At 40.9% G+C, this 24722-nt stretch overlaps 1 protein-coding gene across 1 annotated transcript in view; it reads left to right on the forward strand.

Moving 5' to 3' along the window:
* The window catches only part of JARID2 (jumonji and AT-rich interaction domain containing 2), a 213779-nt gene that overhangs the window by 112088 nt on the left and 76969 nt on the right, over positions 1-24722 (forward strand). The window contains exon 3 of the mRNA XM_082284973.1: positions 8769-8910. Coding sequence (XP_082141099.1) covers positions 8769-8910 — 142 coding nt within the window. The remainder of the gene's footprint in view (positions 1-8768; positions 8911-24722) is intronic.

The following is a 24722-nucleotide window of genomic DNA, read 5'->3' on the forward strand; positions in this document are numbered from 1 at the left end:
CTCTTTGAGTACTTTAAAAAAACCCCCAAACCTAAAATAACAGAAGTATGAACAAACTTCAGGTGAGGTTTTTCTCTATTTATACAGTGCAGACATTGGTAGGCTTTTTTTGGGGGTGCTTTATTGGTTTCTTTTGTTTTAAATTTCTTTCAGATGCATATTTCGTAAATCAAACTGAGGCTTGAAGTATGTCATATGGCCTGGGGTAGTTTCCTGGCAGAATTAAATAAGGTTCATTTTAGACTGTTGTATTCCTGCTTTTATGAGTTTAATACCACCTCAACCTCAATCCAAACTCCCCCAAATGAAAACAAAACACCCTAGAAAGTGTTGTGTTGAAACAACAGAACAGTTAATTTCAATTAATGCTGCTAATCAGTAATGGACTAATATGCAGGACACAAAGTCACAAAATGTCTTTGGCTGCTTAATAGTGGTTTTGGATGGAGCCATAATGGGAGTGAGGAGCTTCTTTCAACCTGTGTTATTTAGTCAGTTCTCTTTGGTGATCTGGTCTTTTGACAGGCTGACAAACACATCTTGTGCTGTAATGTCATTCATGCTTGGCTTCCATAGTAATGATTTATATCTACATATAAAAGCACTCTTCAAGTCATTTATGAAGACTATACAAGCTATTTGCTAACAGTTTTTGGCATAATGGTACTGCTTCATGCATATGCTCTGTTATGTACCACAATCAACCTAATGTCCAGTGGCTTGTCATCTGAAAAGCCCACGTACTGTTAATTACCATCGTGGTGGCAGCACAGAGCATCGTGTGGCATAAACGATGATGGTTTCATGCTGTGGCTTTTTTATTTAGAGACAGAAAACTGTTGTGGTTTTGCATTACCAAATTAGATCAAAATAGCCTTTATGACAGCTATCCTTAAAAAAGTAGACACGGAATTAATATCTCTTATCCCAGAGAAAAATATTGTGGTTTGTTTTGTTTTTAAATTATATCGCTATTATGAAAACCCCATTCTTTAGTCTCTGAGACAACCAGAGCATGAAAATAGGCCTTATTTTTGAAGCATGTTGTCTGTTTAATATGTAATGTGATACCTTGTCATGCTGTGACAACGTGACAGATGGCATTTGCACTATAAAACTAAATTATCTTTTGTGCATAGCTGTACAACAGCTAAATACAGTAACTCGGTACAGTGTGCTGATTAATGCAGACTGCAGATGTTTAGAGATACCGGTGTGGTTGAACTTAGCATCAAATGACTAATGGTTTTATTTAACATGCCTACCAAGATTTTGGTAGTGTTTCAGCACGTAGTCTAGTACGTAAAGTGTGGTTTTGGTAGAAGACAAATTTAGGATTACAGACAATGCAATGTAGATTTGTATTGCATCGCAGCTGTTTGTCTGTTACTTACGAAAAATGGTGAAAATTGTTCCTTAATGATACCATGCAAATAAACTTGTATACAAAGCTGTAGCTCATAAGAAACTGTAACTCTCTGTAGTTCAAAATTATTTGGGTTGGAGATGACCTCTAAGATAATCAAGTAAAACTGTTAACCCAGCACTGCCAACTCTACCACTAAACCATGTTCCAAAGTGCTACATATACACATCTTTTAAATACCTTTGGGGATGCTGACTCAACCACTTCCCTGGGCTGCCTGTTCCAGTGCTTGATCCCCTCTTCTGTGAAGAAGTTTTTTCCAAATATCCAGTCTAAACTTCCCCTGGCACAACTTGAGGCTATTTCCTTTTGTCCTATTGCTTGTTACCTGGGAGAAGAGACCAATCCTCATGTGGCTACACCCTCCTTTCAGGCAGCTGTAGTGAGTGATAAGGTCCCTCCTGAGCCTCCTTTTCTCCAGACTAAACAACTCCAGCTCCCTCAGCTGCTCCTCATCAGACTTGTGCTCCTGACCCTTTCCCAGCCCCTTTGCCCTTCTCTGGACACGCTCCAGCACCTCGGTGTCTTTCTTGTGGAGGGGCCCAGAGCTGAGCACAGCACTCGAGATGTGGCCTCACCAGTGCTGAGTACAGGGGGACAATCACTGCCCTGGTCCTGCTGGCCAGGATGCCATTGGCTTTTTGGTCACCTGGGCACACACTGGCTCTTGTTCAGCCAGATGTCAACCAGCAACCCCAGGTTCTTTCCTGCTGGGCAGCTTTCCTGCCTCTCTGGATCCCTCTGTAGAGCCTTTCTACCCTCAGCAGATCAGTGGTCCTGCCCAACTCGGTGTCATCTGTGAACTGACTGAGGGGTGTCCTCAATCCCCTGGTCCAGGTCATCGATGAAGATGTTAAACAGGGCTGGCCCCAACACTGAGCCCTGGGGGACCACCATGAGTGACCAGCTGCCAACTGGATGTAATGCCATTCACCACCACTCTCTGGGCCCAGCCATATAACCAGTTTTTAACCCAGCAAACACTGCACCCATCCAAGCCATGAGCAGCCAGTTTCTCAAGCAAAGTGTGTGGGAAATGGTGTGAAAGACTGTACTAAAGTCTAGGTAGGCAATATCTACAAGGTTGAAGGAAAACAAGAGGTATAGGTGAGCCACCAGTTTATTGCTGGTTTTGATTTTTGTACAGAATGTGTGCGAAACATTCTGTACCTTTGTGAAACTGATGGCCAGAGTAAATAAAGAGCTGAAGATAGTAATTTTTTCCCTTTCTATTTTAGGCATAGAATTCATGTTGGTGGTCTTCCATGGTGTGCTTATGCTCAAGACTTTGTCCATGTTCAGGTGGTACTAAACTTCCAGACCATGGTGTGGGATGGTTAACCCTCAGACTTTATAACACTGTGGTTAAACCCTTTGCTTTCTAACTTTTGTGTCAGCTCTCCTAAATGAGATGGTGCAGAAAGAAAGAAATCATTAATATTTTTAAACAAAGCTTTCCTGTACAACTCCCATGACTGCACAGCTGAAGTTTGGACAGGCATGTTACTCCATAAGGGAACAGAACTCTAGCTCCATGGCTATGTAACTACAGTCCCTGCTATTTATTACATGCTCTCATAAGGAGCATTGTCATCCTAGCACATTGAGAATGCTGCCTTGGGTAAATCCCTTTTTAAACTTACTGTAACTTGTGTTTGTTTTGCTGCTTGCCCTGGAAACTGGACCTTTTCTATCAGCCCAGAGCAGTTCAGCTTGCAGGGACCAGGGAGGACTGCAGGGAAAGGAGTGCCAGGGGGGAAACCAACCCAGAATCTCTTGGCAGTGGGAAGAAAAGTGTCCCTGTGTAGTCAAAAAGAACCCAGGAGCAGATTTACATATTTCACATATTGTTGAGATCTGCAGGATGGCTCCCTTGGACTGTGGACCCTCTGACGTTATCTCATATAGAAAACTGTGAACATGGTCATGTTGAAATTGTCTTTGTTTAGGTCATTTAATGGTTTTGATATCTTTGGCTTGTGTTTGTGGGGTGTTGACTGCTGATTTTCCTAACATAATGGCTTTGTGGGTTGCCTCTGACTGTGAGAACTGACTGGAAATACAATTGAATGTATTTTTTTTCCTAAGCTGCCTTAGGACTGGGAAACAGCAAGCTAAAATAGGTGTTGCTCTATTGTAAGAACATGGAAATGTTCATGCTGAGATGCCTTGTTGGCATTAGAGTAAGTGATGTGGAAATAGTGTTTTGGAAACATTGTGAAAGTCTCTTCACCCAACCACTTAGTTAACTAACCACATGATGCTGAAATTTGCTCAGATGCTCCCCTTTGGTTTCCCGATTATTCAGTAACTTTAATAATGAAGAACATACCAGTAATTGCAATCTCATCTATTTTCAAAACCAACTAACTCCAAACCCTCCCTTACTTTTTTTCTGTCTTCTCTTATGTTGCTGCTTTCTGCTCCTCTCTTCCTCCTCAGTTTTCCTTCTATGTATTTAGAGTTAACATCATGTTTTATTATATGGTGCATTCCCAGGTACTGGGATTTTGTATCACATCTTCAGATGCTCCCAAGACCTGTCCTGTATGTGCCTGTCAGTCATCTCTCCAGATGACCAGAGATGAGTTAGATCATGACTTGAGAAGAGTTGTAGATTGCTGGGTGTGTTATCACCAAAACCAGTAAGGTCAGCAAATGTGTACCAATGTAAATTAAGCCCTGCGTGTGCTGGTATTGTTAAGTCTTACTTGCTAGGCTCTTATGAGAAGCAATCCACTTGAGTCAGCACAATGCCCCTATAATAAGCTAATTTAAGCAGATTTAACTGTTCTTTACACACTCTGTTTTTGGTGAGAGGGATGTTCTGGTTGCTGGAGTAGGCTCAGCAAGACCTCTGCTCAGCTACAAGCTACAGCTGAGCAGCAAAGGGGGCAGTGAGATGGAGTGGGAACAAGAGGGAGCACGCTGTGGGCAGGTTGTAAAGCCATAATATCCGTACTCTGTGTGGATCACCCTAGAGGGTATGGCTCAGCTCTCAGAGCAGAGCCCTTCCTGCATGTGAAAAAACAAACAGACTTGTAGCCCCAGACAGATCTGAAAACATTCAGTGTGGAAGGCAAATAAATAGGAGGTTATAGAAGTCTCTTCAATAATGACTTGTATGCAGAAAGGGCTTTTGTACTTCCTCTCACTTGTAACAGTGGATGAAAAAGTGACGTTTGCTGCTTTTTCTCAGTACTGATAAATGGAAGCTCTTTTTGTTTTGGTCTTTTTAAGCAGCATGTATCTAAACCTGCGGTTTGGTATTGCAGCATTTGTGGAAGTTTAAAAACAAATTTGGGAAAATGGTGAAGTTGACATTTATGTGACTAAAATGCATTTTAGAGAGGATGTTAAGATCTCTATGGTTCAGTTTTAAGCTACCCTTTTTAATTATTAGGAATTAGTAATTGGCCTTTCTCTGAAAGTGTCTAGTCTTGATCAGTTAGAGCCAGAACAGTGTATTTAAAGGGTCATAGATGTCATTTGATATGCAAGTTCTTGTATTGTGGCTTAATAAAATAATTCATTATTACTGACTTAATTAAGGTAGTGTTTATTCAGTGACTTTGAACTGTTCAGTTCCTTTTAAACTTTGACAGCAAATATGCAGTGCTTCTCTGTATATATAAATTATTTCATGTAAGTCATTTTAATAACTGAAATCCTACAGTGACTTATAATGCAAGTTGCTGTACTTTCAAACTTAATTTTAATGAGGTTTATTTTTTTTGAAAAATCTAATTTGACTTTTAAAAGAAACACTTTCTATTACAGGAATAAAGTCTTATTTTTATCAACCCTGATTTATTCTGCCTAGTTATTCAGGTCTGGTGGCTGGTCATGAGTCCAGCTGCCAGGGGAGAAGGCAGTGAGAGCTAGGGCTGAGATGAGCCTAGTGGGCAAGGGGCAGGCAGCCTCTGCCAGCTCTCCAGCAGCTGAGAATGTCATGGGCTTCGACAGGAGCCAGGGCTTGCTGGCATTGTGGTTTTAGAGGCTGAAGGGCACAGCCATGGAAAAGCAGTAGAGGAACTATTTGTCCCTTTGATTTGATTTGGCTCTGGAGGGCTTGCTGATTCCTTGACTGTTGCTGGGTGCTCTGAAGTAGCCACTCCTTGGAGTGGTTCAGCTTTCCAGACTGTACAAAAGAGTGTTTTCTTGCTCAGTTGCTTTTCTCTCTTTATATACGTACACAACTGTACTACTCAGCTTTTAAGAAATATGAATGCCTGCTGCTTCCTGTAGTGTGGTTGGCCTTGGAGAGTCAAACTCACATGGGTTGATGCTCTTTAAGTGCACCAGCAGACCTGTGTGACCTGTCCACTGCACTGGTACCAACTCATTAATGGTGATGGGAGTGCCTGAGTATCACTTGGCAAAACTGTGGGGTCCCCATCCTGTCCTGAGGCTTCCAGACCTTTCATGGCTCCCAGCTGATGCACAGCAGAAAAGAATGTGGCTTATTGCAGTTAGAGATAACAGGAATGGCATTTGAAGGGAAAGGTATCTGGGGGCAAGCTGAATGCATTTGATATAAAAATGATCGAGTGGCAGTAAACTGTATAACAGCCTGCTTCAGCATGTGCTTTCTCTCCAGAGCTTGAAAGGAGGCTTTGGATTGTGGCTGTCTGTGCCTTTCATCACTTCAGAGTGGATTTTGCAATTGTGCTTGCCCTGAAAACCTGTAGAACATGACACCCATTCCCAGTATTTATCAGTATCTCTCATTTGTAGTTTTATGCCTCTCTTTCAGGGCACTTGTTTTAGTTGGTTCCAGCGGGCGATAGCTAACATCAGTTATCGGCAATATTACTGCGTCTTGGAATGGTGCTGGTTATGATGAGTAATGGTAGGCAAACCGATACTTTTTTCCTTGAGGAACACAAATCATGCTTGTCTCCCAAGTGAGCTGATGGTTTGGCAGGGTGAAAGGATGAATAAAAATTGCCTTCCAAGTGCATGCAAGTTGACAGCCTGAAAGGTGATTTTCTTGACTCATATACTTCAGGTTCCTGGGTTTTACATATGGCAAGTCTCCAGAACAAATATTGCTTTTGGAAAACCTAATCAAATTCTGCCATAAGAGTTAAGTTACTGAGTGTCAGGCCTCAAATGATATGCTTGATTTAGACTTCCCTGGAGTTCAAAAATTGTAAATTTTATCAGCAGTGGTTTCATGGAAAAATGCAAAGCAAAAGTTGAAACTTTTATAAGAATAAACTTAGGCACTAGGGCTTCTAGAGGGAGTGAGTTCAGCATAGAAATATAATCTATTCAGTGTTTTTTCAAAGTTTGCCTTCATTTCCTCGGGAATGCTTTGAAGGGATGCTGTCACCCTACGTCATATGATTGTGTTGTTACACTACAAACCCTTTTGTAGTATCATGTGCTGATACTGAAATTTGTTTTATTTGTTGGGTCACAGTTTGAGATCCCTTTAATGGAAAGGAAATATCAAAAGGAATTCAACAAAAGGGGAGAGAAAATGTAAACTGGGTCATTTTACTTCTCCCTGACAGTCTGGAGCTGGCTAGAAGAGACAATTTAATGCAAAAATTGGTGTGTAGTTTCAACTTCTGCTCTGTGGGCTGTGTATTAGGGAAAAAAATTGAGCTACCAGTTCACTGACTCTTCCCCAGAAAAAAAACAATCCATGTTTCTGCTTTGTAGGTGAAGTTTTTAAAACAGCATATGCAAAAACTGCAGCATGGGGCCATCACATAGCCCAAGTCAGCAGAAATGTGGTATAGTTCACAACGAATATGAGCAGACTTCAGTTGGTAAAATGAGAGTGAGAGATATGATGCAGGCTTTGGATTAGGCTGTTTAAAAATGGGCAGTCAGAGCAATTAGATTGGAATTGGTGAAGTTCAGAGCCCCCTGGCAGTCGTAATGCCCAAGCGACCAGTGAATAAATGGCCTTGTGAGGAAGGAGCATTTGGCTTCAACTGTGGCCAGGCTTCCAGTGCTTAGAGACAGCAGCTCACCAGAGCAGGTGTCTTTGCTCTTGCTCTGGTTATGCTTCGATGTCTCTTCGGAGCTGAGCTTGGCGGAATGCTTGGTTATGCAATGAGTAAGTGCATTGGTGGTGCTGGATGGTGATTTTCCTGAAAACAGAGGTCCGAAATGGTCTGGCACTCATGTAGTGCTGGTGGAAATTCTTGAACTGCAGTTCTTAGTAAATGTTTTCAGTTTAGTACTCTGACCAGCCTCACTGCCTGGCTCATCTTGGAAAGCGTAGCCCCCACCCCCTTCCCCGCCACATTTTCTTTTCTAAGGTGCAGTTTTTGAAAGAGAGACTGAAATGGCTAAAGGAGGGAGAGAAGTCTTATCAACATTTCTCTGAGGAAGTACAGCAGTGAAACAAAGCTTTGTTATGCCATTTGTAAAACTATTTGGGTGGAGAGATGAGAAAGCATTCTCCTGGATGAAATTGCAGCTCCTCTGGTAATAAGCTCTTATAACATGGAGTAAAGAGTGAGCTAATAAAATTGTTTCCTCCCTCTCATCCCAGAGCCTCCTGAAGAATATGTTACTATTTTAATTCTTCCTTAAGTATGAGTGGTTTCATTGCCTATCTGCTGTTGTTTGTAAGAGTCATATTATATTGTAGTTACTTGGTGGCATAGAATACACAAAATTTGTTAAAAGTTATGCTTGCAAAGGTCCAATGCTCTCTTCCATCTGTGTGGGACTCTGCTTGCTGTATTATTTCTCCAGGAGAGAAAAGGCACAAAAGGGAAGGCAGCTGTGTCCTGTGTACCTTTGATGCCCTATGTACCTTTTCTGGCAGTCTGGAGTTTCTGTAGATGAGTGACACTTGGCCAGAAGAATCAAAGTCAGGAAATGGACATTTGATGTTCACTTCTTTGGGATGCAGGATTTTTTTCAAAGGATCATAAATTGCAGTAGTTGGAGGCACCAGAATGAAGAGCAAGATGATGTCAAATTGGACCAAATGGCAGCTTAATTTTATATGAATCCACAGATAAATGCAAAAGACTCTCATCTATGCCAGTCACAGGAATTCTGTAAAACAAGGATGAATTTGACTAAGATATGTCCCTTTTTGAAAGTGACAAGATTATAAACACTATTGCAAACACTTATATTGGAGTTATTTGAGATTGGGGTCTTAGAGTTAACCAAATCAGAAGCAGGCAGGCTGGCAGATTTTTATTAAAGTACCTCTATACAAAATCAATGTTGTCAGTCTATCTCTTTGCAAGACAGTTGCTTTGGACATCAGCTCTCTATTGTAAGTGTCACATGTGAATTTTTATAAAATCACTGGTAATGCAGGTTTTGAATATTGTGTACTCCTTTGTCATGTTTGCAGGACTTCTCACTAATGGCCAATCTAAAGGATTAGGACCAGGATCAGAACAGCTGGAGAATGAGAAGGACGATGCATCGCAAGTGTCCTCAACAAGCAACGATGTTAGTTCTTCAGATTTTGAAGAAGGGCCCTCAAGGAAAAGGTCAGTAGTGCGCTATGATTAAAGTAGAGCCTTTCTGCTTTGTCTCTTAGAGTGTTGCATTATGTTATCAGTAGGTTGTGGTCGCACCTACTGCCTTACCATAAACAGATGTTGCAGCATGGATTCCTTCTATGAACAGCAAAGATATAGCAAGCTTTGCTTCACCTGTTGGTATAGATGGTTCTCGTTGCTGTTTTGGAAAGCATGGAAAAGCCGTTATTATTTTACAGTAGGTGAATGCTAATTTAAATGCCTTAAGACTCTCTCCTCTCCTGGCGTTTGCCTCTCAGGTCATGTCAATATGTATGTGTGTGCAAGTTCAAGGAAAGCATCACTAAAGTAGTTACTGTTATTGTTGGTATTTCTAATTTTCAGTGAATGAAACCATGTAACGTTAAAAAGATAGGAAAGGACAGAACAGATGCTTCTGAGAAGAGGAACTGCATAGTAAGGGAGTGTGGTGGGTATTGGTTGCAAAAGACTACTTTGAGATACTGCTGCAGCAAGCTGCCTCCTCTTTCCCAGAACTCACTGAATGTGCAAAATGTGGGTTAAAATCATAGACCTCAAGCCAATCTATTATAGAAAATATGCTGAGAATGCAGGTGGCTGGGAGTTGTCCTCTCTGTGAAGTAAGAACGGAAACAGGCTGTCTAAAAAATGCCACTTAAAAGACAGGATCAGAAATGCTTCCTCAACCTTTTTTCCTCCACACTTATTGCATCCTAGTTCCAAGCCAAAACACACCATACAGTTATAATAACAACAACAACAGTTTTCTTTCAAACAAAAGAAGTATTCCTGTTTCCTGTATGACTTTATAATTCCACTGAGAAGCCTGATGGGGTGAGGAGACTGGTGCTTTCCGGGACACCCTCCTGTTCTTGTTCCACTGTTTCATATCCCTGGTCCCCACAATCTTTTCTGTGCACCCAAGCAACAAACTAAAACTCTTAACTAATGTGCCCACTTAGCTCATCAGGCATATCAGAGTAAAATTTGTGTTATCTTCCATACTGGTAGAAATTTTGCAAGGCTTATTACATCCTACTGCTGGTCAGGGCAAAGATATTTGTGGGCTGATTTTGGGCTTTATGAGATACATCGGGGGATTGAAAATTATTTCTGCTGAGCTATTTAGGTGACATCTACTGTTGGTGTGATCCTGGGACACCGTGGTCATTATTTCACAGCCAACCTGATGCTTGCACATTATCTTAAGGAATTTCTGCTTCCCTCAGTGCTTTAGTTGGTCCCCTCATTCCTTAGTTGTGCTCTCATAATGGCTTGCAGGGTCACACCATGAGTAGCTTCAAGAAGCTGGTTAGGATTAAAAATAATAGCAGGAAGAAAATGAATTGAGGCCTTTTGCCAGGTTTCTTCATTGTTAGCCTGAGGGAGACTTTTATCTCTTGTTCAGAGTATAGTTGTAGGAGCAGCTGTCAGTGCAACCAGGGGGACATCCCCTTCCTCTCTTGGGGCTGGCAAGGGGCAGGAGGGCTTGTCCCTTACGCTGTACCTGCTTCTGGTGCCCTGCACAGTCCAGCTTCAGAAATGAGTGGGATTTCTACATCACCAGTCTCCAGAAACTGCACTTGAGTACTCTGGGTGAAACATTCTTGGAAGAATATTTGGTGGGTTTGGGCTGAGGGAATTCAGACCCTTGAGAGGCAGCTAGGTGGTTCAGGCATAATAATAGGGAGCTCAGTGCTTTTGGTACTTTTCAGGTTAAAAACAACAACAAAAAAACCCAGCCCCAACACAGACCCAAGATGAAAACTTTCTCTGGCTTTCATGGAAGGCAAGGCATCACTTCACAACTTCTTCAAGCATCATGAGCTGTTGAGATAATATTACAGTTGTTACTTTAGTTGCTGTGAAGGGGACTGTTCTTGCTTTGTTTCCATTTACACCCAACACAGACTTTTACCTATTTCTTTTCCTCCCTGAGCTTCCTCTTTGCAGACAGATCTTTTCTGGGTTGCTTCTCTTAAACTGTAATCCAGTTTCTTCAGTAGTTTAAGACTCTGGTTTGACCTTTCAGTTCTTTAAATGTAATGGCAGGCTGGCACTGTGGAGGCAATCTTTTCCCAGTTTCTTCTTCCCACCTCTTCCCAGCTGCTCTATCTGGCAGCCTTCTGGCCCCCTGTCCATCAGTTCAGGGACTAATCTGGCAGCATTTCCTCCCCCTGCCTAGAGCAGGTCACCTTACATAAAGGGGATAGGGATTCATGCATGTGTGCAGCATGTGTGTGGTTTTAGTTTGCATTTATAGTTGATCCAAACTCCTCCAGTTTCAGAGACAATTTGCACAAGAGCCTGGATGAGCAGCAAGTGTAAGTTCTTGTAGCAAACTGAGTGGAGGGTGAATTTGCTAGCAGTTAACATTGCCTTGTGGTCTCACTGTCCCTGTTGGTGCCAACTATCCCTGGTGTAGCCTTCCCTTGGGTCAAAACTAGGTAGTGGATGCTCCCAGTGAGTTACTGGACTCAGCTGTAGATAGGTGGGTGCTGGCAGGCATCTGTGGGGGAGGTAAATCCCTACCAGCCTGGCTGTGGACCAGTGAAGAGATCAGAGACAAGTATTCCTTATTTCACATATATATATGCCAAGCAGAATAACACAACAGTAGAACCCCCAGCCAAGCACAGCTTAAGGTTTATCACATCTATTTAATTTTCCAGTTTCAACCCCTTTTCTAGTATCATAGTTTGATTGAAGAGCCATAAAGGAAAGAGATGGCTGTTATGTTGAAGGTGTGCAGATTTAATCTAATACTGCAGATTTTGTTCAGAAACTCACTTGGATACTTTGTTTGATGGAGCAGGATTTTTGAATGCACTGGCCTGACACTGTTAGGCTTCAAATGGTTCCAGCTAGTCAGAGTGTAGTCAGTAATTAATACCTTTGCTCTCTGGGGACTGGAGGAAGCTTCTTACACAACCAGGTTTGCATCTGATGCGAAAATTCCCATCTCCATTTCTTTTTACATGCATTATTTTATATTGAAATAATATTCTGGAACAGTTCTGAAAGTCTGCAGCCCGCCTTTTGTGGTGCTACAGATTTCAGCTGCTGGTGGTGGTAAAGAGGAAAAGGAGCACATGTACAGCTTTGCCCCTTTGCAGCCTCCAGATAAGTCCAAAACTGCAAGCCCTTCTTACAGAGTAATTGGAGTTTGGGGAGGATTGGCAGTGGCAGTAGTGGCAAGCTTAGTGCTTCAAAATACTTAGCTTTATTTGAGTTTACACTCAAAAGGATGGAAAACACTTACTTTGATCTGAGCTGTGTGTATTAGTAGTGGTCAGGTCTGAGGGGAAGCAGCAGGATAATCCTAAGCAGTAAATACTTCTTTCAGCCAGTGAAGGTGAAAAGTGCCAGCATTATTCTAACATTTGGCAAAAACCAAGCATTCAAGTGTTACACTGAATCTGCTGTGCAATGGATTGCTGTCTAGTTGCCATGTAAATGAGAGAAGTTGCTGGTTTGTTCAATGCTTTGGGGAGAGACGAACAAAACTGTTGGTATATGGGCTTGATAAACTATCAGATTGGGTGGTCTTCACCATGTAAAGATCATACATTTTTCAAAGCCTATGAACAAAAGGTTATTGCTGAGGAGAAGTGTAGCTTCCATGTAGCTGCATGTTTTTGTTGTGAATCTCCAGTTTCCAACTATGATTCTCAGTTGAAAAAATCAATAGGTAACTGTCCAAAGGTGTTTGGTCTCTGTGTTGGATGCTCGTACATTTTTATGGGCAACTCTTAAGGACTGCAACCACTGGGAATTAATAACAGTGTGCAGAGACAGCTGTGTGTTTTCTAGCAACAAGTTGCCCACCTTACCCAGGAAGAGATATGCAGAGCAGACTTCATATGACAGTATGTTGATCTTTGGTGATAATCGGCTATTGCTTGCTTCCTGTTACTAATCAGGTGGCTACTCATTTACATGACCCCCTTCCCAGAAATTCACATGGGGAATTGCCAAATGCACAAATACATTTATCTTTTATTGTAAAGTTGTCTTAATAGAGGGCTGTGAGAAGTGGGAGGAGGCTGACTGATTTTGATCACTGTTAAGCTTTAAATCGGGGATTTTTTAAAGTTTAATGTTAGAATATTCTCTCTGTTAAGGGGAAAAAAGACATTGGTTTAGTTTAGGAAAAAATTAGGGTTGGAGAAATTTCCCCTCTTGCAGTAGCAAAACAGGGGATGGACATTGCCCACTGGTGCAAGGGTGTGCAGAGCTCCTGGGAGAAGACTCTTTGTCCAGTTCTGCTGCAGGGAAGGTTGTTGGCTGTAGGAGAAAGGAACAACCCACTGGGGAGCAGTAGCATTTTAAGCTGCCACGGCTAGATTGGCCAGAAATTGCTTATTAGGAACCTTCTGAGGCCTTTAATTAATACAGCAGCTTTCTGCTAACGGTCTCAAGCATGTGACAGTCAGAAGTGTGATTGTGAACTACAGCAAGGCCAACCCATGGGATGTGCTCCTGCTCCTTGCCTTGTGCTGGCTCCCTGCTGCCTGCTCCTTTTTCCTGTTTGTCTTTTAAAAATTTTATTTTTAGATGCCAGTTTTAACTCCCTGAACTGGCTCACTGTGGAGCAACATGAGGGCTAAGGTTTGTCACATGAAAAGGTGGGAGTATGTGTCCAAGGAGGGGGAGACAAGCATGCTGATCTCCCCTGGCTGGTGGCTGCACAGCTGCTAGGCTGGCAGAGCTGTTTTGCACCCTCAGCACAAAAAAAAGCCAGTCAAGGGTAGGCAAGCTTTTGCATATTAGGCAAGCTGCTAATTTAAGTAGTTTCTTTTAGTGATACATCCTTTTCAGCTTGATTTGCAAAGGACTTTCTTGTAGTAGAGCTGTCAAAAGGTTGAGGGGATTTGGGGATGGGGATCTTTTTCCCCTAGTTTTTTTTTTCTTTTTGTCAGATTGTTTTTATAGTTAATAATGAACAGTCTCTTTAGCACTAGACTTAGCACCTTTCATGCAAGATGTAAAACAAGGTCAATGCTGTTCCCACATTTGTAAGTTTGTGAGGGATTTCTGCTTGGTATTGTAGATGATGGAGAGAGCAGTGTATTATGACTTGGGTGTGAAAGCAGGAGACTGCTCTTAATATCAAAGTGTTTTTCCAGGACTTTTTTAATGAACAGTCTTTTCACTAATTGGAACACTATGTAATATGTTTGTGTTCAGCTGTTGCCTGCTACAACACAATGAAAGCCCACTTATCAACCAGGTGCTTCTGTTATTTTATTCTTATTTCAGTAGGCAGTGCAAATCTGCACTAGTTGTTTGCTCATGAAGAACTGCATTAATCCGCAATAAAACCAAAATGGCAATAAGATTTATGTATAATAATTTTTCTTAAAGCCTACCCCCCCCCCACCCCCCCCCCGCTCCCTCCTTTTCTGGAAATGCTGATATGATTGGAATATATTTTTAGTGCTGCACATTTATATTTAAATAACTAGCCATATAAACAAAGCAATAATAGTCCGTTGGAGTGGATTTCTAGAGAAATAGTAAAAAGACAGATTACCTGCTTTATAATGCAAGTCAAGAAGATCATTGTATGTAGTTTGAAAAGGAAGAAATAGGGTGATTAATGTTCTTTCGGTATTTTCATAAGGAACAAACAGAAGTTGTGACACGAATTCTTCTATCTGACATGCAAAGATATAACAAGGTACAATAATCTGGGAACACTTGAACTTTGTGGGTAGGCAGCTATGTAAACAACTTGTTTGAGTAGTGATTTAATAATTATGGAGGTATGATTTATAGCAAGCTGAGAAGTGTTACGCTGTGTCCAATTCAAACTTGCTTGTTCTCACCTGCCACCATCTTTTCAGAAGTCAGAGTTGCTGGGACAGGTCTTTGTGACTTTGAGTCTGGACTCATTCACTGAGGAATCAAGGAAGTTTCCAAACCAGACGGGATAGGAGCAGTTGTTTCTGTCGTTCTGTGTATGGCCAGCACTCCTTCAGCTGCCTGATAACCCATCCCTAACTGTGATTCACATAATTCATGTCTCACCCCTGTGCGTTACAGGCCTGATGTTGATTACTTTAATACTAGGGAGAGGTCACTCTAAACTGATGTACGAAATAGTTGAAAAAGACACTTTTTTCAGGCAAATTTGTTTGCCAATGTGAAAGTAATTATTTTAATGCAAATAAGCCATTGTCTGTATAAAACTCTAGGCTGATGTTTGGGCTAACATAACTCTTTGCTACACCTGGTGTTGTCCTATGTGCTGTGTAAAGATAATGATACTAAAAAAGAGAGCACCATTCCAATATTTTAAGGTGGAAGTGTGTCCTAATATACTGAATTTTAAGAATATTGGTGGTGTGTTGTTATGTTTTGTTTTGTTGTTGTTTTGGTTTGGGTTTTGGGTTTGTTGGTTTGGTTGGGTTTTTTTCATCTTTATAAGTATTTGAACATTGTATTCATATTGTATGCTGGTTTGGCATACACTGAACTATACAAAATCCTGTTCTGTATTTATTCCTGTGGCTTACATGGACAATGTGTGAGTGATGGGAACATGTTCTCAGCATGTTCCTTGCAAATGACAGCATGAATGTGAGCTACTGCTGATTCACCAAAACTGACAGGAATGTGGGTATTAGTGTTGTTATGGGTCAGATTAAGATTCCAGGTAAGGGTGTGGGTCTTGAGACTCCCAGATGGATGACAGAGGCTTGGAGTTGTGTGATTACTGCTCAGAAATAGGTCAGTCCGTGTCACCAGCATCTCAGTTTGGGACTTGTAGGAGTTTTCTCAGTCTGAACTGCATTTGAAAAGTATAAACCTCTGTATTGTAAAAATCTCCTCTAGTCAGGTCTCTTGTATTGATAGAAAAATCAAGGTAATTTTACATGTATCACCTAGCTTATGCTGGTATAGTGCTTTTCCTTTCTCTTCTTCCATTGTTGTGTTCAATAGCACAGAATTTCCTGAGGGAAACTAACTATTTTTTTCTTCTTAACCTGAATATTGGTATATTTGGTTTTTTAGCAGTATGTTTATTGTTAAATAATTTGTACAGTAATGGCCATGTCATCATCATGTTTTGATTTTATGCTTTTTTTCTTTGCTTTTCTCTCTATTTGTTCTTGGCTCTAATTAAATAAACTAAAGCTTAAGGGACCCTTGACCATGTGGAAAATTATTTGGAAGTTTCTGGTTTTTTTCCAGTTATATCACAGTCTGTTTTCTCTGGTAGCATCCTTCTTTCAGCTTTCAGACAAGTTCTCCCCTGAGTTTCATAGTTGTAGTTACTATGGAGATATCTGTCCATTCTTCTTCTTCTCCTCCCTTGCCCTCCTCCTTTCCTGGAGCTCCTGCAGCTGTTATTTATCTTTTCAATAAAGTTTGTACAGATTTTTGTTTCTAACATCTCTTCTCTTGCAACATGTCATTTGCCTGTAATGCTTTCACTTTCTTGAAATCCTGTAGGTATTTGTTTATATGGACAAAAAATTTGGGATATGAGTAGAGAGTTAGGAGGTCCCTAGTTAAAAGGGTTACTCGTGGAGCTATTATCTGATTTGATCTTTCTTCGCAGTTGAAGAGTTGTTCATTGAAGTCATAATTCTGTAAAATAAATTAACTGGGAGCATGTGTGTGTATGTATGCTGAGTGTCAAGGACAGCTTTTAGAATTTTTTTATTTTAAATGGCAGCTTTTGGAATTTAATATAAACATATTCTGGTGCAAGTTAAAATTTCTCGGGTGAAGAAATGAAAACTTGAGACAACACATCATTAGCCTTTTAAGTCTGAGAGACTTTTCTTTGCACCTCATCATAATTTTGATAGCTCTTTATGTACAGCTTTATATATTCCAGCTTAACGGAGAAACACGGATGTTTGGATAGTCAGCTATTCTTCAACAGATATTTTCCTTTGCATGTGTGCTGTTGTATTTTTAAACCCCTTGGCTTGGGGGAGCATTGTTTCACTTGGTGTCTGTGGTTTGATACCATTGCTTTGTTGAATGACTTAGATTTGAAATGTGCTTTCCAACCGAGAAGTTCTACCACAAGTGCCTGTCTGAGCAGACATCCCACCTGGAAAGCCAGTGTAGCTGCACTGCTCTTTTGATGGACGTGTTTTTTATGGTACCTGCATCTTCAGAGGTTTTCCCCCTCTTTCTTTGGAGACATCTTGCTCTATGTGATTATTACAATGTCACACTGTTTTACTTTGGCCTGCTAAGCACTGTGCACTTTGTCACCTGTGACTTTGCACAGCCAGGAGCCTACTGAGAAGATCCTCTGTTTTACAACTGCATAAACACCCTACCTTGGGCTGTTGGTCAGCCATGCAAATCTCTTTGCCTCCCGTTGAGAGTGTTGGGTGGAAATGGCAGCTTAAAAGCCCACTATGCAGCCGAGTGATACATGTATCACATAAGGAGGTGTGTCCTTCCCCTGACCCCATTTGGGCTGAGTCTGGTGTGGTTTGTCACCTGGCCGAAGCAAAGGTAGGTGGTTTTCTGCTGGATTAGTGGAACTGGTATTGGACAGATGTCCTGGGCACCACAGGGAGTACAGCAGAGGTGGCTTTGGGGAAAAAGATGAACAGGAGCAGCATCAGTCCCTCTGGGGGGTGGCTGGGTGCCCTGATCAAGTCAGCCCTCCAGGATAACATTGCTCTCAGTTTTACTCTAAGCGAGCAAACAATGGCGTCTTGTTTGGTCATTCCTATTCCTCATGAGGCAAGGGAGAGACTCTGAAACCCTTTACTTTGTGTCTCCTGTACTCTTTTATTATGCTTTAGGTTATTCCTGGCCCCCTGACAATTTGTTCTGCAAGTTGTCAAGCAAAATATGCATTTTAAGCTAAATTACTCTAAAATTTTAATCAACTCTTTTTTTAGAAGGGAGTCTCATGTTTTTCTTTTGCATATGTCTAGTTTGCTGTTAAAGTAAGCAGCTGGGACTCTCTTGATTACTTCTATTTTTAGTAACATCTTCTTTACACCTGCACATTGAAAATCATGACGTTTACTAGTAGAGAATGAGAAATCCTTCAGCCTGCCTGATTGTTAGGTCAGAAGCCTGAAATCAAGCTGGCCCTCTAATTGCAGTATCTTGGTTAGAAAAATTGGCCACTATTGATTTTCCTCAAAAGTTAGTTCATCCCACCTGGTTGATTTGTAACGTAACAAGAAGACAAACTAGGTGTGGCACAATTTCTGAGACCCTCACTTTTATGTCTCTAGGCCTATGAAATCCTCTCATTACCTGAAAATTAGATTTAAAGTATAAAGTAATACCTAGACAAGTGTTACCATGCAATCAAGGTTTGATTTTTACCCATTTTATTTCATTTCTGTTGCACTGAAATCCTGCTGTTAAATTCACTTGTGATACTTGTGCTGTAGGCCATCCCAGATCAAGAATATTTAATTGCTTCCAGTTTCCAGATGGACTGCAAAATAAACTTTAAAAGTGAATCAGATAAGAAATGGAAGAAGAGGGGAGATAGCATTTGAGTAAAGGCCATACTCTTCTTATCAGAACAATCAATTGAAGTAATTCATAAAAAGGACCCCACATGAAAAAAGTTCGGTTTTTCCTTGAAGCTTTTGGTTGCAGGACCCTACTAAAACATAAATTCAAACATCTGTTCTTCTTTGGGCAGTACAGCCCACAATATCTCTAAGTACCAGGTAGCCTTGTGTTCAAATTCGTGCCATACTGGGTGGCCTTGCACAGCACTTCATTGCTCTATGTCTCTTCCATCTTCAAGTTTAATTGGCAGAGTTCTAAGCAGTTAAAGATTGGAGTAATAGTTTTTTATTGTTTTCAAGGGCAAAGTATAAGCAAATTATATTATTTATATCTGTTTTGTATATGTGTTTATTTTTGGCTTTATTTATTGCTCTTCCTTTTTCTGATATTAAATTAACATAGATACTCATAAATAAACAAAAATAAATTCTCTCCCTGAAGGAGGATTTTGAGAGTGCTTTATCAGCACAACTGCATTCAAATCCATTTTTAAATAACAAGAGTTAATTCCTGCATCCATTGAAAGTGCTTATTTATTATTGATTTCAGTGGATTGGACATTTTCCTAAGATGTCTGCAGGCTGAAGAATGCTGTAAATTAAATGCCCGTGGTTTTGACTGCACTTGGAAGTTGACTTCAAAGAGTCTTGTTTATTTTCCTTTTCAATTATCTTACTCTGTGTATGCCTGCTGGAGTTTTACACCACAGAATGAACCATCAGAAAGTGACGCCGTGTATCCTCTGCCATGTATTTCTCCAGGCTCTTACCTGGCCTGTGTCGTCTTGCTGCCTCTGCTCAAGGTGGTCAGTGTGAAGTTATAAATTGTTCCTTGACTGGACGGCTGCATACCTGGGTTTCACACTTGTTGGGTGCTGGATTATTTTGGTGGCAGAGAAGGGTGTCCTCTTCGCCCACGAGATTGTTTGTTCAAAGCCTTTTTTGCAGAGTCTGCGTTGGAGGTCCTGTATTGTGTCGTTTGCCCCAAAGCTGTAGCTGTGCAGGGTTACTAATTCAACAGGACTACAAGAAGTATATGTCATCCATAGTAAAAGTGGAATAATGTCTCCTTTAGACTTTTTTCCAGTATTATGGGGTAATTCACTGAAAATATCTCAGTATTTTATGAGAAAAGTACCCCATTGTATCCTAAGCCATGCTGTGTTCCTCTTATTTCAAGTCACAGAAACTTCTCAATATGGAACTTTACTCCAAATTATGGTCATTATTTTCAGCTTCTTGGTTGCATCTTTTTGAGCACTGGTTCCCAGCCTGTTACTTTGAAACTGCTCAGTTTCAGGAAACTTGACTGCTGTAGCTGTTTGGTTGTGTGTGTGTGTGTGTGTATGATTCCATGGTGTTACCTGCACCAGTTCAAGGCTTCAGATTGATTTGCTTCTCTATCAGGTTTTTACAGGCCATTCAAAGCCCTCTGCCAGCCTGGGGATGCAGCTGTATGCTAATTTCCAAGTTTCAACAAAACACTCATAGGTCACTGCTGAAGTACTTGGTCATCTTGATACAGAGGGAGGAAGTTTCTTGGCTGGGATGGGTGAGAAAGGCAGAGCCTGGGCCTGTTGCTGTTTCTTGTTTCTTCTCAGCTGTGGGAGATGAAGATTCTTTTCCTGAGACAGAGCTCTGATATTAGAAATGCAGCTATGTCACATCATTGTTTCTGATTTTTAACGTGCAAAAGGCAAGTTGAAAGGGAATTTGTTACAACTTCTTGTTACTATGTCTTCTAAAAGGAAGTGTGAATGTAATCTTCACATACCATATCTTCATATAATGATTTTTAAAGACCTTTGGTCTGAAATAGTGTTTGACATGAGGACAGGCAACAGTATTTCAGTATCTGGGCAGATTTCCAGACCCTGATACTATTGTGGTTGTTCTGACCTATCCTTTCCTCTGGGTGTTCTTTTTCCCCCAAGACTTCTCAATGCTCAGGGGACATGTCTTTTAGAGCTTGACATTCTCAGCTTAAAAAGCAGACTGACAAAAACTCCTTTAAGTGGAGGCAGGAGGACACACACACACTTATTCAGGATTTTTTTTTTCCTATTTCAGATAGAATACCCTGCTGAGTTAGACAGCTTTCTTGGTGGGGAGAGGGGAGGGTGTAATTAGGGGGAGCATTCTAGCAAGATGCTTCCAGGATGTAGATCAAGAACAGGTGTTGAAGATGTAGGGCAGTGTTATTCATGATTCCAAATAAAATATAGGACAAAGAAAGTCTTCTCTTGCCTTCCTGGATATCCTGCACCCCTCCCACCCCAGTAACTAATAAGGGTAGCAAAAGCCCTCTTTGCTTTTCTCACTCAGGTTCATTTTTTTTAACAGTGTGAAGAATGTTTTGCTCTTCTGAGGTAACCTCTTCTGTTGGTTTGCTGGTTTTTGTATGAAAAGCACTGAACCCTTTAGTCCTTAAAACAGAAATCCATTTTCTGTTTGTGCTCCTCTCTGTACTTCTTCAGTGATCATTAGTCAGTACAGGATGCATGAATTAGTTGTTGACTTTTCTGCTTTGTTTTCTTCCTTGCTTGTTCCTTACTCTGCTGTTTCTTTGGACCGTCTCAACCTTTTCTACTGAAGTGTTTTTCTGCTAGGTTTTATTCAACAGAATCTGCGTGGTTTCCCAATATGAGCCTTAATGAAAACAAATGTTTACGGCATTTCCTGAGCATTAGGTGAGCTGCTATCTTTAATTATGAAGGGCTTGGAGATGGAGGAGGAAACCCACTTATTGGCAACAAAGGGCCCTAGGACTGTTTGTGCTTGGCTCATTCATCTCTCTCTGCTTCTCAGACAAGTGAGACTTTCTGAGCATTTGAATACAGTTTATTCTATCAATTAAAAAAGAACAAAACAAAACCTGTCTCTTACATTGCTTAAATACCTATTAAGCCCATGAACAGAGTACTAATTTCAGTGGTTCTGTATAATGAACTCTAAATTTCTGAGTCATGTCAGCCAGGGAACCTCTTAACGAGGACGTGGAAAACCCCACAAAAAAAGCCCAATGTCAGTCTCAGTTCCTTAGTTATTTTAATGAGTGTAGAAATGAAAAGTTCCAAAGCGTTGTGTCACAGTGGTTATTTTCCAGATTGAATATAACAGGGAGGATTTATGAAGATTTTGAGCTACACTACTGGGGTGGATGAAACACAGAGCAAGAAGGTCTGAGCACTGGCAATACTCAATGCCAGCAGCACACCTCATCAGCTGAAAAGCCCTTGAAAGTTCTTAAGTGGGATGAGATATGAGATTAGATGGGGTTTTGTGTTTCTTTTCTTTTTGCCCTCCCCTCCCTCCATATGAATGCTGACACATATAAATCATGGTGCTTAGCTGGTGCAGAAAGCGGGTGTCACAGTGCAGAGCAGTGCTCTACCAGCTCGATAGGAAGGCAGAAGTGATACCTGAGGTGCCTTTGTGAGAGTCCTTTACCTCTGGATGGGTGTTGCCTTGAGGTCCTGTGGATTTTAATTAGGCAACGCAGTGATGCTGGGCACTACATGCATTTCAAAACATGGATGTCACTCGAATGTCATTTATTCTTCCTTTTAATACACCTACAAGCGACTTGGTTCTGCTGCACAGTCCCTGTAGAAGAGGCTGCTGAGTGCACAGTGACAGCTTGTGTGCTCCCCGTGCATCACAGAAAGTGCTGTGCTCATTCCTCTGGAAAATGCTGTTATATAATGCAGCACGGTGCTTTGCCATGTCTGCTGGGCGATCACCCCTCTGTTAGGAGGGCTGTATTGTCAAGTTGGGTGTTCTAAGGATATAATTCAGCATTACTTAATGATATGTGAAATGTAACTTAATGCATTTATCACTGCTTTAAATTTTCTGGCTTCACACAACGAACATCCCACAGTGTGAGCTTCATTTTCTCCTTAGACTGTATTATTTGTACTATTGCAAATGTGCTCATTTATACTAGGGAGAGAAAAATAAAGGCAGGGAACCTTGAGAAATGCCAGCTAATAACAAATAAGACAGTTGTGTTTTCTAATAAACAATGAACATAGTAAAACTGGTGATGCTACAGGCATCTTGTGTTATTGATGAAAACAAACTGCTTACTGACATCTGCAGCAACCAGCCCTTGAGTGGTGGCATCCCAGAGCCCCCCAGTGCCATGTGTTAGGCAGAATTTCTGGAATTCACAGTGTGAGACTTTCAGTTTTTGAAGGGGTTTGATTTGTTTCGTTTTCCCCCTCAGGCTTTATTTTTTCTTGCAGATTTATATTTCTTATACAATTGGAAATATAAATAAGATAAATATAACAAATAATATAAATAAGAATAAGGGAATAGCTGCTCTTTTCTTGGAGATGGTATGAAAAACCGTAGGTATTTCTTTTGGACAGCTGATTACTTTAGCCTTCTAAAGTCCCCATTGTTAACAGTTACAATCCATCAGTACTGCTGTGGAATAGCATTTCACGTGGTGTAGACTCTTCACTGCTTCTCCTGAAGAATTCCTTCTCTCTGCTGCATCCCACCACCTGACACACAAATGACACATTTCTGCAGGTTATGAACATCCTCTGTTTCATGAACAAATTCATTTGAGTACCACAGCTTCTGCATCAAGTTGCTCTTAGCATGAGGAAACTTGGGTTCAGCAGATGTAGGTGCTGTAACCCTGCTGTATTATGAAGCTGATTCATTAAATTTTCCTATTTATACTGCTACTTTTACAGTATCTGTAGACTGATAGGTTTTTATTTTTTTCCCCCCCAGGAGGTGTTTCTGAGACTCTGTAAATTGAGGTGCCATAGTTTTTATTCGTATTTCTTGTCTAGAAGCATGTAAGTCAGGGGAGGGGAGAGTACCACCTTGTTCTGTAGTAGAACAAATGATTCATTTATATATCGATAAACCCTAACTTTTGACGTATCTCACTTTTCATGGCATCTGTCTGGATGGGGGAGGTTGATGTTCTGGATCAGCTGTAGCTGTTCCAAAGACAGTGCCTTGAGCATGATTTTCCTTCGTTGAGTGGAATGCAGAACATTAAAACCTTGCCAAGAAATACCTCTTCAGAATTCCCTGTTATCTGCTGAGAGAGGGGTGTAGAGGAAGAGCTGCCCTGACTTGTTGCTTGTTCCCTACAACCTAGGGAACCTCATGGGCACTGTGGTGGGGTTTCACACCACAGATCATCTCTGCTGCTTTTGGTTTGTAGAAGATGATAAAGCTCACTATCCTTTTTTCCCCCCCCCCACTTCTGGCTTTCCTCCTAAAACCTCCTTTCTTCAGGGAAATGATTGTATGTAATAATTGGCTGCTAAATCCTTCTAAAGGAACTGTTCAATAAAACTGAGTAGTCATTAATTTGACACTCCAATGCTGAGCGAATATGTGAGCTACAGCAGCTGCTTTGCTTTGCATCTGCACTTTGAGGGTGTTGGCATTCCACTGGTTTCTTTTGGATTTAGAAAGCCTTTCTTAAATGGCTAAAGCTGGAAATGGTCTGAAACTCTCAGTTCCCTCAGAACCATGTTTTGTAGGTATTAAGGTGTTTAGGTCACCAGTTTTGGTAGGATGGGTTCCTAAATCTGGAGGAGTGTTTGGTTTTGATTTTTGATTGCTTTTAAAGCTTTCCTTTCCCCTTGGGGAAGGGGAAAGGTATGTAAAATGCAGCTAATTATGACAGTTTATTATCTCATTAAATTATGAAATACTTTCTGCTAAGCTTATTATAGTAATCTAAAAATCAGCTATTCATATTTGTGATGTTTGTCTCCAATCACGGCTTTTCACTGCAGATAACATACATATGCATTTCATGTGTGCATGTGTGTGTGCATGTATATGCGTGTATAAAACATTGAATAAGCAAAACTTACCCATATAGTTTAATTTTATTTAGCTTAAAGCATTGTTGACCACATCAATCATGTCAGGTTGTTTAAGGTCACGCAATGGCTGTGAAGAGAGATACTGTTAGTGACCCAGTTATTTCTAGTGTATCTTCTGATCTTGCAGCTGTATGTAACGATGTATGGAGGAGCAAGAACACTTTTGGAGCTGGCTGTGAGGAGTCCCTCGTGGGTAGGGAGAGAGCCCTGGTGAATGCACAAAAATATAGATGAGCATGTTTAGCAAAATTCTTACTTAGATTTTGAACCCTGTATGAGACCAGGGTTGTCTCTGTTTGGTGTGGTTTTAATACTGTCCATATAGATTCAAAATGTGAAGTTGGAGTCATTACCTTTTCCAAAGTATAGAATTTGAATATTTGGAGATGGAATTGCAGTTTAA

Source organism: Coloeus monedula (genome assembly GCF_965178545.1).
Source record: "Coloeus monedula genome assembly, chromosome: 1".
Classification (NCBI taxonomy): domain Eukaryota; kingdom Metazoa; phylum Chordata; class Aves; order Passeriformes; family Corvidae; genus Coloeus; species Coloeus monedula.